This window comes from Mustelus asterias, chromosome 27 (genome assembly GCF_964213995.1).
Source record: "Mustelus asterias chromosome 27, sMusAst1.hap1.1, whole genome shotgun sequence".
Lineage (NCBI taxonomy): Eukaryota > Metazoa > Chordata > Chondrichthyes > Carcharhiniformes > Triakidae > Mustelus > Mustelus asterias.
In genome coordinates, this window is record NC_135827.1 from 7,062,155 (window position 1) to 7,077,504 (window position 15,350).

General features: G+C 53.0%; 2 protein-coding genes across 2 annotated transcripts in view; one reads left to right on the plus strand and one right to left on the minus strand.

Moving 5' to 3' along the window:
• The window catches only part of fam118b (family with sequence similarity 118 member B), a 49,869-nt gene extending 49,617 nt beyond the window's left edge, over nt 1-252 (minus strand). Inside the window, exon 1 of the mRNA XM_078198824.1 lies at nt 163-252. Within this exon, the coding sequence (XP_078054950.1) occupies nt 163-194 (32 nt within the window). The 5' untranslated portion in view covers nt 195-252. The remainder of the gene's footprint in view (nt 1-162) is intronic.
• A 126-nt stretch (nt 253-378) lies between these two features.
• The window catches only part of ilvbl (ilvB (bacterial acetolactate synthase)-like), a 52,857-nt gene continuing 37,885 nt past the window's right edge, over nt 379-15,350 (plus strand). Inside the window, exons 1-4 of the mRNA XM_078198822.1 lie at nt 379-626; nt 4,598-4,799; nt 7,676-7,803; nt 10,548-10,686. Coding sequence (XP_078054948.1) covers nt 510-626; nt 4,598-4,799; nt 7,676-7,803; nt 10,548-10,686 — 586 coding nt within the window. The 5' untranslated portion in view covers nt 379-509. The remainder of the gene's footprint in view (nt 627-4,597; nt 4,800-7,675; nt 7,804-10,547; nt 10,687-15,350) is intronic.

Below are 15,350 nucleotides of genomic sequence, written 5' to 3' on the forward strand. Positions count from 1 at the left end.
TCTGACTTTAGAAAATCTAGTCTCCCTATTCAGTTACCACTTTGTACCAAAAGCCAGCTCTGATCCACCTACAGGATGCATCACCAAACAGCCAGATACCCAATAACAACAAAAGCAAAATACTATGGAAGCTGGAAATCTGAAATAAAAACAGAAAGTTACTGGAAAGACTCAACAGGTCTTGCAGCCTCCATAGGATAGAACCAGAGTTTGGACCAGTCTTCAAAGCATCATCATAAGAAACCCTCTGACACCTCTTGCTCCTTCTCGTCCTTGTTGGCGATGCTCCCGCTTTAGCGCCGCCGGCGACAGGAGGAGGGAACTGCAGGCATCACGTGCTGGGAGCGGTCCAATTAAGAGGCTTGGCCCCGCAGTGACCTTCTCTGAATGGTTGCTGGGAGTGGTGACGCGGTTCAGTCTGGGTTGTGATGGGTCAGTGAGGCTGTCAGTCACCCAGGCAACGCTGGACCGGGGCGGCAGGAGCGGCGCCCTGCTCCCTCCCCGCTGCCATGGAGCCTCAAGCGGCGCTCGGCTGCCTGCTGCCCTGGGGCCTCATGACCATCGCGATCGCCTCCGCCCTGTTTGCGGCCTGGAAACTGCGGCTCATGCAGCGGCTCCTCTACCGGGTGAGACTGAGCCCCTGTCCTGGGAAAAGGAGAGAGGGGGGGAAGTGACCCCCTGTCCTGGGGGGACTGACCCCCTGTCGGGGAGGGGGGGAGGGGAGGGACTGACCCCCTGTCGGGGAGGGACTGACCCCTGTCGGGGAGGGGGGAGGGGAGGGACTGACCCCCTGTCGGGGAGGGGAGGGACTGACCCCCCTGTCGGGGAGGGGGGAGGGGAGGGACTGACCCCCTGTCGGGGAGGGGGGAGGGGAGGGACTGACCCCCTGTCGGGGAGGGGAGGGACTGACCCCCTGTCGGGGAGGGGGGAGGGGAGGGACTGACCCCCTGTCGGGGAGGGGGGAGGGGAGGGACTGACCCCCTGTCGGGGAGGGGGGAGGGGAGGGACTGACCCCCTGTCGGGGAGGGGGGAGGGGAGGGACTGACCCCTGTCGGGGAGGGGAGGGACTGACCCCCTGTCGGGGAGGGGGGGGACTGACCCCCTGTCGGGGAGGGGGGGACTGACCCCCCTGTCGGGGAGGGGGGGGGACTGACCCCCTGTCGGGGAGGAGGGGGACTGACCCCCTGTCGGGGAGGAGGGGGGGGGGGGGGGGGACTGACCCCCTGTCGGGGAGGAGGGGGGGGGGGACTGACCCCCTATCGGGGAGGGGGGGGGTGGCTGACCCCCTGTCGGGGAGAGGGGGGGAACTGACCCCCTGTCGGGGAGAGGGGGGGGACTGACCCCCTGCCGGGGAGGGGGGGGACTGACCCCCTGCCGGGGAGGGGGGGGGGGGACTGACCCCCTGTCGGGGAGGGGGGGGGGACTGACCCCCTGTCGGGGAGGGGGGTGGAGACTGACCCCCTGTCGGGGAGGGGGGGGTGGAGACTGACCCCCTGTCGGGGAGGGGGGGTGGAGACTGTCCCCCTGTCGGGGAGGGGCGGGTGGAGACTGACTCCCTGTCGGGGAGGGGGGGACTGACCCCCTGTCGGGGACGGCGGGGGGGGGGGACTGACCCCTTGTCGGGGAGGGGGGGGGGAAACGACTGACCCCCTGTCGGGGAGGGGGGGGGACGACTGACCCCCTGTCGGGGAGGGGGGGGACTGACCCCCTGTCGGGGAGGGGGGGGGGGGGGACTGACCCCCTGTCGGGGGGGGGGGGGGAACTGACCCCCTGTTGGGGAGATGGGGGGGGGGGACTGACCCCCTGTCGGAGAGAGGGGGGGGGGACTGACCCCCTGTCGGGGAGGGGGGGGGCGGGGACTGACCCCCTGTCGAGGAGGGGGGGGCGGGGACTGACCCCCTGTCGAGGGGGGGGGACTGACCCCCTGTCAGGGGGGGGGACTGACCCGCTGTCCTGGGGGTGACTGACCCCCTGTCGGGGGGGGAGGGGACTGACCCCCTGTCGGGGGGGGGACGGGGGGGACGGGGACGGGACTGACCCCCTGTTGCGGGGGGGGGGGGGGGGGGAGACTGACCCCCTGTCGGTGGGGGGGGGGCGGAGGGGGGACTGACCCCCTGTCGGGGGGGGGACGGGACTGACCCCCTGTCGGGGGGGGGGGGGGGACGGACACTGACCCCCTGTCGGGGGGGGGGGGGGGACTGACCCCCTGTCGAGGGGGGGGGGGATTGACACCCTGTCGGGGGGGGGGGGGGGGGGGTTGGGGGGGGGGACTGACCCCCTGTCGGGGGGGGAAGGACTGACGCCCTGTCGGGGAGGGGGGGGGGGACTGACCCCCTGTCGGGGGGGGGGACTGACCCCGCTGTCCTGGGTGACTGACCCCCTGTCGGGGGGGGGAGGGGACTGACCCCCTGTTGGGGGGGGGGGGGGGGGGACGGGGGGGGGACTGGACTGACCCCCTGTCGGGGGGGGGGGGAGACTGACCCCCTCTGGTGGGGGGGGGAGGGGGACTGACCCCCTGTCACGGGGGGGGGGGGTGGAGACTGACCCCCTGTCGGGGAGGGGGGGTGGAGACTGACTCCCTGTCGGGGAGGGGGGGGACTGACCCCTGTCGGGGAGAGGGGGGTGGAGACTGACCCCCTGTCGGGGAGGGGGGGGTGGAGACTGACCCCCTGTCGGGGAGGGGGGGGTGGGGACTGACTCCCTGTCGGGGAGGGGGGACTGACCCCCTGTCCGGGGAGGGGGGGGGGACTGACCCCCTGTCGGGGAGGGGGGGGGGAAACGACTGACCCCCTGTCGGGGAGGGGGGGACGACTGACCCCCTGTCGGGGAGGGGGGGGGACTGACCCCCTGTCGGGGGGGGGGGGGGGGGGGACTGACCCCCTGTCGGGGGGGGGGGGGAACTGACCCCTGTCGGGGAGATGGGGGGGGGGGACTGACCCCCTGTCGGGGAGAGGGGGGGGGGACTGACCCCCTGTCGGGGAGGGGGGGGGGGCGGGGACTGACCCCCTGTCGAGGAGGGGGGGGGGGACTGACCCCTGTCGGGGGGGGGGACTGACCCGCTGTCCTGGGGTGACTGACCCCCTGTCGGGGGGGGGGGGACTGACCCCCTGTCGGGGGGGGGGGGGGACGGGACTGACCCCCTGTTGGGAGGGGGGGGGGGGGACTGACCCCCTGTCGGTGGGGGCGGGGGGGGGGGAGGGGGGGACTGACCCCCTGTCGGGGGGGGACGGGACTGACCCCCTGTCGGGGGGAGGGGGACTGAACCCCTGTCGAGGGGGGGGGGGGGACTGAACCCCTGTCGGGGGGGGAGGACTGACCCCCTGTCGGGGAGGGGGGGGGGGACTGACCTCCTGTCGGGGGGGGGACTGACCCGCTGTCCTGGGGTGACTGACCCCCCTGTCGGGGGGGGAGGGGACTGACCCCCTGTTAGGGGGGGGGGGGACGGGGGGGGGGGACTGGACTGACCCCCTGTCGGGGGGGGGGGGAGACTGACCCCCTCTTGGTGGGGGGGGAGGGGGGACTGACCCCCTGTCACGGGGGGGGGGGGGGGGGGGGGGGGGGACTGAACCCCTGTCGGGTGGGGGTGGGGGGGGGGAGGGGACTGACCCCCTGTCGGGTGGGGGACACTGACCCCCTGTCCGGGGGGGGGGGTGGGGGGGGGGGACTGACCCCCCTGTCGGGGGGAGGGGGACTGAACCCCTGTCCGGGGGGGGGGGGGGGGAGGGGACTGACCCCCCTGTCGGGGGGGGGGGTGGAGGGGGACTGACCCCCTGTCGGGGGGGGGGGGACGACTGACCCCCTGTCGTGGGGGGGGGGACGGGACTGACCCCCTGTCGGGGGGGGGCGGTGACTGACCCCCTGTCGGGGGGGGGGGGGGGGGGGGGAGGGGACTGACCCCCTGTCCGGGGGGGGGGGGGGAGGGGTACTGACCCCCTGTTGGGGGGGGGGGGACTGACCCCCTGTCGTGGGGGGGGGGGACTGACCCCCCTGTCGTGGGGGGGGGGGGAGACTGACCCCCTGTCGGGGGGGGGGGGGTGGGACTGACCCCCTGTCGGGGGTGGGGGAGGGGGGGACTGACCCCTTGTCCTGGGGAAGGCGGTGAAGGCTCGCCCTGGGAGTGAGGTAGGGAGGGCATGATGACAAACTGACCCCCTTTTTGGAGGGTGCAATGGGCAGACTAACCTCTGTTTAGAGACATGGGGGTCTTTGGCAGGATGACCCTTACCCAGGATTGGATGATTCAGGGGGATATGACATGGTTTGGTTAGTGTTCAGGAGCCAGTGACCCTTGCTTGGAAGGAGTGGGGAATAGGGGTAGTCAGATAACAGGAGCCTGGGGAGGCAGGAGCAGTAACTGTTCAGTCGGGATGAGGCCGATGGGGCAGGATTCCTGTGGGAGAGCGGTGCAAAAGAAGACTGATCCCAACCCTGAGAATTGGAACACTTTGGACAGGGTGTAGAGCAGGTTAGATACAGCAACTCCTGTGTAGGAGAGGCTGGCATTCCACAATGTGTTTTACAATGTATGGGTGCTGTATGTCAGAACTGAGGTTGTTTCATCGGGTTCGTGATGTTTTTCCATTTATTCTTTGGACAGGTGGAAGCCTCGAGTCCCAGACATGGTGGTGAGAGTGTAGCAGAGGTGCTGAAGTCTCATGGTGTGAAGTACGTGTTCACTTTGGTGGGAGGACACATTTCGCCCATCCTTGTAGCGTGTGAGAAGATTGGGATCCGTGTGGTAGACACAAGACATGAAGTCACGGCTGTATTTGCTGCTGATGCTGTGGCTAGGCTTTCAGGTAATGAAAGCTCATTGTTTAATGGGGTACTATGCACTGGCTCAGGCTCAGAAGAATAGCCCAATTGCCACCAATCTGATGCTTCCCATGCTTCTGTGTTTCCCTGACGATCCTAAATTTTGTTTTATATTCCTGGTGCAGGCGCAGATTGGCAATGCATCAGACTAGCCCCATCCTTGGTCCATTGTTGGGCACCACTGCTTCCATCAGCCAGAGTTTGATTCTAGTCCAGCTCTACTTCACCCTCTTCCCACCCTCACTCCTTCCTCGCTCCCTCCAAATCTCTTGTGTTCTCTGCTGTATGGAATTAAATTTGAGGTGTTTTAAGACAATCAAAGGATATGATTGGGTCGAGAAAGATAATGCATTTCCTCTCGGGTGTCCAGGACCAGGGATCGTAATCTTAAAATCAGAGCTAGGCTGTTCCAGGTAACATCAGGAAGGACTTCTTTGCACAACTGAGTGGTGTAAATCTGCAAAACTCTCTCCCAAAAAAGCTCTTGAGGCTGGGGGCCAATTGAAAGTTTGAAATTGTTAAGAGTTTTGGTCGACAAGGGTATTGAGGATTACAGAACCAAGAGTTACAACACAGATCAAACGTGATGAAAGACTCATGGAGCTGAATGACTTCCCTCCTGTTCCTTGGTGTTCCACATTAATTTCCTTCAGATTGCAGCCTCTCAGTGCTCAAACCTTTTTCAGGAATGTTTGATCTGCTGTATAGCTTTTGGCCAAGTTCATTACAGTCTGAACATTATACAAACCGATATCACTTCTTTTTGCTCTAGCCTTAGTGCTTTATTTTTAATATTCTTGGCATCACAGCCTGCACTGATTGCAAGTGGAATTCCAACATCTGTATCATCTTCAACATCTCCAGCCACCTCTGACGCAGTCATCCTGACTTGAAACGTTAGCTCTATGTTCTCTCCACAGATGCTGTTAAACCTGCTGAGAGTTTCCTGCATTTTCTGTTTTTATCTCCACCATTAACGCTGATCACAAATGTTCAGTTTTCCCTTTAATGCCATACTATTTTCTCTTCAATCTTTAAAAAAAAATACAAGAATAGAAATAGAAACATCTCAAAACGCATCTCTCAAGTCACCTAAATCTCTCATTGAAGCTCTACTTTCCCCACATTAGAACAGCGACTATGAAATACTTCATTGGCAATGAAGCCCTTTGGAACATCCTGTAAGGAACTTTACATAAATGCATGCTTTCTTTTTTCCTGCCCTCCCTCCTTTCCTTTTTACCCGATCTTCCCATTCTCCAAGTACTCCCCCTTGCTTTCCTTATCCACTTGAAACCCTTTTTCTCTATTACCACATCTAATAGATTGTTTCAAACATTTATCCTTTGAATTGTGCCCTGCACCCTCATGTGTTTAAATTAAACTTTGCACCGTGTTTTCTACTATAACTCAGTCTTTCCCATGATTTCAATAATCCTTATCTCTCATGAGGCTTTTCCTGCTGCAACTTGGAGGACTTTGAATTCAATCTTGATGCAACCGTGCAATTCTTATTGACTGATATACGGCTTCTCTCCTATGTTTTAAACCTTGTTAACATCCCTCCACCATGGGTCTGGGTCCTTAATATTGTTGTCTCTGTAATGTGCAGCCAACCATTCAGATACAGTGTGCCTTTCATACAACCCCAGACTTGTTTCATTGGACCTCACTTTGATGAGCACTTTATACAAGAAAACTAGGTCAAGAAAAGCGCTTAATGTCCTTTGTAGTCTTTACTATTTCAATCTGCATCTTGCTTTTGTTTTATTCATTCATAGGATGTGGGTGTCGCTGGCTGGGCCAGTACTTATTGCCCATCCTTGAGGGCATTTTAAGAGTCAACCACATTAATGGTCTGGAGTCACATGTCGGCCAGACCAGCTAAGGATGGCAGATTTCCTTCCCTAAAGGACATTAATGAACCAGATGGGCTTTTCCGACAATCGACAATGGTTTCATGGTCATCATTGGACTTTTAACTCCAGATTTTTATTCAATTCAAATTTCACCATCTGCCATGGTCGGATTCGAATCCGGATCCCCGGAGCATAACCCTGGGTCTCTGGATTACTGGTCCAGTGACAATACCACTACACCACAGCCTCTTCCTCCTCCTCCCAAATGCCTAAATTATCCAAATGTCACTGGTAATCCTATGACCTAAAGCTATTGTGCCGGATAATCACATTGATTTAATGGCTGATAGTGGGGAAGAGAAAGGAAGGAGGAAACAAACTGGAGATAAGTGAAATTGGATTCACAAAACAACTCTTCAGTTTTTCTTAGTTTTGCTATCCTGATATAAGATCTGTTTTCCTTACAGGATTGAAACCAACAGCAGCTGCTTTGCACCTCTTGGTATAGACAGCCTGTTCTAACTTGAATTGACAGCAGCAACATTGTGGGTCTGCTGTCTTGCCCCTTATATTTGCTGTTATCTCTAGCTTCTTTCCTTCCTTTTTTTTTCTCTTTCCCATTATCAGCCAGTTAATAAATGCAATTATCTTGAAGAATAGCTTTAGGTTGTAGGATTAGCAGTGACATTTGCTGTTTGTGTGCTGCAACCAAACTCTGAGAGTCTTCGCCTCACAGCCGACTATTCACATCATAAACAGGACCCAGCACCATTCAATTTCTGAGTGGAAAGTAAGGGGAATGCAGTGTGGAGCTCATTGATCCTTGTGTGTTCTCCCTTGACTGGAATGGTAAAAAGACCAGTTGGCAGTGCTATAGCCACGGGGACGGGTGGGGGGATGAATTTAATCTCAGTATATCGGGGAGTCTGTCTGTCTGACATATTGCAAGAACCATGGCTATTGAACACATGTACTGAAAGCTGATTGGCTCTGTGTTTCAGGCTGTATTGGCGTTGCTGCGGTAACTGCCGGTCCTGGCTTAACCAACACCGTGACTGCGGTTAAAAATGCCCAAATGGCAGAGACTCCAGTGCTGCTAATTGGGGGAGCAGCTGCAACTCTTTTACAGGTAAACAGAATCTTCCCATGAGTGAATGTTTGCATTCAGGGACAATACCTAGAGCTTGTATTTCGTGCTTTTACTGCATTGTAACACATCCCACAGTGCTTTACCGGAGTGTTATCAAATGAAATATGACACTGAACCACATAGGAACTATTGGGACAAATTTTGATTTGATTTATTATTGTCACATGTATTAGTAATACAACGAGAAGTATTTTTTCCGGCGTGCTATACAGACAAAGCATACCGTTCATAGAGTACAAAGGGGAGAAGGAAAGAAGAGAGTGCAGAATAGTGTTGCTGTCATAACCAGGGTGTAGAGAAAGATCAACTTAATATGTGGTAGGCCCATTCAAAAGTCTGATGGTAGCAGGGAAGAAGCTGTTCTTGAGTTGGTTGGCATGTGACCTCAGACGTTTATATCTTTTTCCCGATGGAAGAAGGTGGAAGACAGTGTGTCCGGGGTACATGGGGTCCCTGATTATGCTGGCTGTTTTTCCGAGGCAGCGGGAAGTGTAGACAGATTTGATGGATAGGAGGCTGGTTTGTGTGATGAGCTGAGCTACATTCACAATCCTTTTGTAGTTTCTTGCGGTCTTGGTCGGAGCAGGAGCCATATCAAGCTGTGATGCATCAGGAAAGGATGCCTTCTATGGTGCATCTGTAAAAATTGATGAGAGTCGCAGCGGACATGCCGAATTTCCTCAGCCCCATGAGAAAGTAGAAGCGTTGGTGGGCTTTCTTGGCGGCCAAAACATCTGATTTCAAGAAGAATTTAGATATAGCTCTTGGGGCTAAAGGGATATGGGGGAAAGGGGGGAATCAAGATATTGAATTTGATGATCAGTCATGATCAAAATGAATGGCGGAGCAGGCTTGAAGGCTGAATGGCATCCTCCTTCTAGTTTCTATGTTTCTTAACTATAGCGTGGGCTTGGATGGTCAAAGAGGTAGGTTTTACAGGAGGAAAGAGGACGTAACTCCAGAGCTTAGGGCTCAGGCAACTGAAGGGGCAGACATCAACTGTGGAGCGATTAAAATCAAGGTTGCTTAAGGTCAGAATTAGCAGAACATAGAGACTTCAGGATGGGGTTCGCAGTTGAGGCTAAAGGCGATTACTGGGATAGGGAGGTGAGCGGTTGTGGAGGGCTTTGAATTCGGAAGAAACTTCTTTACCCAAAGAGTGGTGGGAATGTGGAAGTTGCTATCGGGGATTGATTGAAGTGAATAGTGCTGGTGCATTCAAGGTGAGGTTAAACAAGCATTTGAGGGAGAAGGGAATAGAGGGTTACAGTAATAGATTTATTTGAGGAAAGATAGGAGGAGGCTAGAGTGGTGCATAAACATCAGAATAGACTGGTTGGGCTGAATGGCCTATTTATAAGCGCAGCATGATGGCACAGAGGTTAGCACTGCTGCCTCACAATGCCAGGGACCTGGGTTCGACTCCTGGCTTGGGTCACTGTCACTGTCTGTGCGGAGTCTGCACCATCTCCCTGTGTCTGCGTGGGTTTCCTCCGGGTGCTCCAGTTTCCTCCCACAGTCTGAAGGACGTGCTGGTTAGGTGCATTGGCCATGTTAAATTCTCCCTCAGTGTACCCCGAACAGGCGCCGGAGTGTGGCGACTGGGGGATTTTCATAATAACTTAACTGCAGTGTCAATGTAAGTCTACTTGTGATGCTAATTAAAAAATATATATACTGTACATAAAATAGGGAGAAAAGCAGTTACCGTGCTCAAGGAAGGGGTAAATTTTCAATGAGTTGATTGAAAAATTGGTGAGATTTAATCAAGGTCTTGGAGGAGAGGGGACAAGAAAGAGCGGCCAGGGAGGAAATTCCAGGGCGTGGGGCTGAAGGCATATCCGGCAGTGTTGGGAAGAGGGATTTCATGAAACTAGAGTCAGCACTGACGAAGTTGTGGGGTGGGAGTGGACAGCGTTGGTTTGTTGGACTGGAGGAGATGGGGAGAGGAGAGGCCATGAGAGATTTGACCACCAAAAGGGAACTTTAAACTTGAGGCACTGGAGGATTTGGAAGCAATGTAGATAAGTGAGGAGTAAGCTGTTGGCCAAGTGGAATAGGATTTGGGGAACATTGTTTCTGAAGAGCTGCAATACAGGACCTGAGGGATCGAAGGTGCCAAGGGAGCATTGGATTACAGAAGTCTGGACGTATCAAAGGCCTGGATGAGGATTTCAGTCATAAATAACTTGATGTAGAATAGAAGCAAGCGATTTAATGGCAAAGTAAGTGGTCGGCTTTTGTAATGGAGAATGTGACGTTAAGCTTGTGTCAGGATTGAATAGGCTGCAGAGGTTGCGAACAGTTTAGTTCGGCCTGCAAATGTGGCTGGGGAGGGAAATAGCGTTGATGATGGTGTGTATTGAGGTCTGACTGTCAGTCTGAGTTCAGAGCACTGGAAGGATTGAGAGAACTGGTGGACAAGTTGTACTGCATATCATCAGTGTGGCTGTGAGGCTTCCAAAGGAAAGAGGAAGGTTTCAAAGGATGGAATTCAAGATAACCATTTTTGGAGATGCTCACACTACGATCAGATAGGGAGGAGTGGAACGTAGAGAAGGAAACCCCCACCAAACTACAAGAGATGTGCTTAAAAATGATTGATGTAATTGACTCATAGAGGCTGTAAGTAGTCTAGAGGGATAATGCATCATGGTCACAATCAGCAAACTTCATTCATGAGTTTGGTCAAGTGCAATTTGGTATTTCTACTTATTTCCTAGGGCAGAGGCGCACTGCAGGATATTGATCAGCAATCACTCTTCAAAACCCTCTGTAAATTCTGTGGAACCGTTCGTACAGTCCGAGACATCGTTCCTGTGCTCCGGAAAGCTATTGCAGTGGCTCAGTCTGGTACTCCAGGTATGAAATTGGACTAGAACATGCCATATCTCCATCTGTAACCCCAAAACAGTCACAAGTAAATTTCTATTAAAGGTGCATGGCGGATCTGTCAGGATATGAGGCAGAAGGACAGGTCAACATTTGTTTGAAGACCCTACTTCAGAACTGAAAGCTCCCTGCTTTTATTTCTGTTGTGCAAGCACTGTTGCCACTAAGTATTGTGTGTCACAGTTTTAGTACAGGACTGGTTGTCAATAGCTGAAAGGTGACAGACTAAGAAACGGGAATAGACCACATTGTGTCTGAAACCTACTCACCATTCAACGAGATTGTTGCTTAATTTCTACATCATTCTTTCCTGTCCTACCCCCATATCCCTGGGTTCCCTTATGGCCCCAAAAGCTATTGATCTCAATCTTGAATATACTAAATGACTGAGCATCTGCAGCTCTCTGGGTGGTGAATTTTCAACCCTCGGAAGAAACTTCTCTTCATCTCAGCCGTGAATGTTTGGCTTTTCCATTTTTCCTGAGATAATGACCCCGAGTTCTAAACTCTTAAGCCAGGGGCCAAACCTCGTGACACAGACCCTTCCACTCATTTGTTTAGGATTTGCTTAAGAGTGATATGAACAGGACTTCAGAAACAAGGTTCATATCGAGGAAATGGTGTAATCTCCAGACAAGCTTTCGAGGCTCTAAGCCCCTTCTTCAGGTGAGTGGGAATTCTGTTCACAAACAGAACTTATGAAGACACAGACTCAATTTACATGAATAATGGTTGGAATGCGAATACTTACAACTAATCCAGTCTTTAAGAAACAAAACAATGGGAGTGGAGAGAGCATCAAGACAGGCTAAAAAGATGTGTATTGTCTCCAGACAAGACAGCCAGTGAAACTCTGCAGGTCCACGCAACTGTGGGGGTTACAGATAGTGTGACATGAACCCAATATCCCGGTTGAGGCCGTCCTTGTGTGTGCGGAACTTGGCTATCAGTTTCTGCTCAGCGACTCTGCGCTGTCGTGTGTCGCTCAGCGCCAACAACTGCCAGTTTCCAGATGCAATTTTACAACTCATCCGCTTCATCCTGGACCACAATATCTTCACCTTCAACAACCAGTTCTTCATCCAGACACACGGAACAGCCATGGGGACCAAATTCGCACCTCAATATGCCAACATCTTCATGCACAGGTTCGAACAAGACTTCTTCACCGCACGGGACCTTCAACCGATGCTATACACTAGATACATCGATGACATTTTCTTCCTTTGGACTCATGGTGAACAATCACTGAAACAACTCTATGATGACATCAACAAGTTCCATCCCACCATCAGGCTCACCATAGACTATTCTCCGGAATCGGTTGCATTCTTGGACACGCGCATCTCCATTAAGGACGGTCACCTCAGCACCTCACTGTACCGCAAGCCCACGGATAACCTCACGATGCTCCACTTCTCCAGCTTCCACCCTAAACACGTTAAAGAAGCCATCCCCTACGGACAAGCCCTCCGTATACACAGGATCTGCTCGGATGAGGAGGATCGCAACAGACACCTCCAGACGCTGAAAGATGCCCTCATAAGAACAGGATATGGCGCTAGACTCATTGATCAACAGTTCCAACGCGCCACAGCGAAAAACCGCACCGACCTCCTCAGAAGACAAACACGGGACACAGTGGACAGAGTACCCTTCGTTGTCCAGTACTTCCCCGGAGCGGAGAAGCTACGGCATCTCCTCCGGAGCCTTCAACATGTCATTGATGAAGACGAACATCTCGCCAAGGCCATCCCCACACCCCCACTTCTTGCCTTCAGACAACCGCACAACCTCAAACAGACCATTGTCCGCAGCAAACTACCCAGCCTTCAGGAGAACAGTGACCAAGACACCACACAACCCTGCCACAGCAACCTCTGCAAGACGTGCCGGATCATCGACACAGATGCCATCATCTCGCGTGAGAACACCATCCACCAGGTACACGGTACATACTCTTGCAACTCGGCCAATGTTGTCTACCTGATACGCTGCAAGAAAGGATGTACCGAGGCATGGTACATTGGGGAAACTATGCAGACGCTGCGACAACGGATGAATGAACACCGCTCGACAATCACCAGGCAAGACTGTTCTCTTCCTGTTGGGGAGCACTTCAGCGGTCACGGGCATTCGGCCTCTGATATTCGGGTAAGCGTTCTCCAAGGCGGCCTTCGCGACACACGACAGCGCAGAGTCGCTGAGCAGAAACTGATAGCCAAGTTCCGCACACACAAGGACGGCCTCAACCGGGATATTGGGTTCATGTCACACTATCTGTAACCCCCACAGTTGCGTGGACCTGCAGAGTTTCACTGGCTGTCTTGTCTGGAGACAATACACATCTTTTTAGCCTGTCTTGATGCTCTCTCCACTCCCATTGTTTTGTTTCTTAAAGACTGGATTAGTTGTAAGTATTCGCATTCCAACCATTATTCATGTAAATTGAGTCTGTGTCTTTATAAGTTCTGTTTGTGAACAGAATTCCCACTCACCTGAAGAAGGGGCTTAGAGCCTCGAAAGCTTGTGTGGCTTTTGCTACCAAATAAACCTGGTGTTGTTAAACTTCTTACTGTGTTTACCCCAGTCCAATGCCGGCATCTCCACATCGTAATCTCCAGAAACAGAGATGGATAAAACACCTCGGGGTAACATACCTAAAAAGGAAGTATTAGATTGAATTTATTGAATATTCATTTTACTCGCCCTGGAAAACTTTACTCAGTTTTTTGGTGGGGGAGTTTGTGTGCTTCACAATGTGGGGAATGTCATTTGGGGGTATGTGTACAGTAAACCAGTGGATGGCAATCAACCTTGTTACAGGAATTGCTAGTTAAACACGTGTCATGGATTGTCCTATAGAGACAGCTGGAACACTTTGGGTGGTGAGCTTCTTGTAGGTTAGTAGGACTGAGGCGATGTCTTAACAATAAACTGGCTTCAACCTAAAGACCAGTCTGGATTGATTGTTCCACCACAGCCACTTGTTGTGAGTAACAACGGGGAGCAGAGGATAAGCTTGGTGATTTTGTTTTATTCATTCGTGGGACATGGGCATCATTGGCCAACATTTATTGCCCATCCCTAGTTGTCCTTGAGAAGGTGCTGGTGAGCTGCCGCCTTGAATCGCTGCAGGTCATGTGCTGCGGGTTGACCCACAATGCCGTTAGCGAGGGAATTCCAGGATTTTGACTGCTACACATGTCTCAATCCTCTGAGGGGAAAACAAGTGTACTGTTGCTGACAAGTGGCGGCACGGTAGCACAGTGGTTAGCACTGTTGCTTCACAGCTCCAGGGTCCCGGGTTCGATTCCCGGCTCGGGTCACTGTCTGTGTGGAGTTTGCGCATTCTCCTCGTGTCTGCGTGGGTTTCCTCCGGGTGCTCCGGTTTCCTCCCACAGTCCAAAGATGGGCGGGTTAGGTTGATTGGCCAGGTTAAAAATTGCCCCTTAGAGTCCTGAGATGTGTAGGTGAGAGGGATTAGCAGGTAAATATGTGGGGGTAGGGCCTGGGTGGGATTGTGGTCGGTGCAGACTCGATGGGCCGAACGGCCTCCTTCTGCACTGTAGGGTTTCTATGATTTCTAAGTTGTGGAATGGCGGGCGGGCAGTGCAAAATTGTGAGTTTTGACCCTCCAATTTTTTTCTATCTCTGAACCATATCAGCAATGGAAAGCAGAAGTTGAAATGTAGACCTGGGTTACTTCCATATTCCATTAGAAGCAAGGTATGGCATTAGCATTACTGTTACCACCGAAGAGTAAGATAAGGATGAAGGTATTTTCAGAGTAGAAAGAGGATGATCTGGATCGAGATGAGGGATTAGACCTTCTGTTAGAAATTTTGGATAGGTTTAACAAAAAGGATGAGTTATTGGAAACATATGAAGCCAAGGCAATCTTTGATAGGTTTAGGAAATCAGAGGATCCGTCTATGGAAGAATATAAATATTACAAGAGACAACAGAGATTTATACTTGGAATTCTGGAATCTGCATTGGTGTTTAAATTACTGGACTGCCTGCAGTTCCCATGTTACGATAGTCTTTTGGTACTAGGAAATTCCATTTTGGGGAAAGAATCTCCTTAATCAAATGGCTGCAGACCTAAAGAAAAATTCTGGAAAAAGTGTTTCCCAGCCGCTCTCAGCAAATGCAAACAAAAATGCCACGAAACAAAGGATAGAGGGTTCAATGGTGGCTCAATTTCAAGGTTGACCAAACAGACAAAAATTCCAGTGCAGAAATGGGGTTAATGACAGGAGGTCGTAAAATAGTCATAACCCTAGCCAGTTTGGAAGTTATGACAAAAAGCGTGCCTGGGACGATGATCATAGGCATTTAAATTCAAAGACTGCATGGGGCATAGTTAATCAATGTTTCTGATGTGATTCCCAGTACCATTGTGATGAAGGAAGTGTTTTTGAAGTAACCCATGAGACTGAAAATGATGATGGTGGCTGCCGTGATGGAATTGTACTGGTGACTGAGAGTTTGAATCCAGTAATGAGCATAGTGATGGTTGATTCCTTCAACTGTGCAGTTTTGGACACTGGTTGCACTTCTACAGTATGTGGTGTGGACTGGCTTAACTGCTATCTGGGGTCTCTCACTGAGAGAAGTTTAACAACACC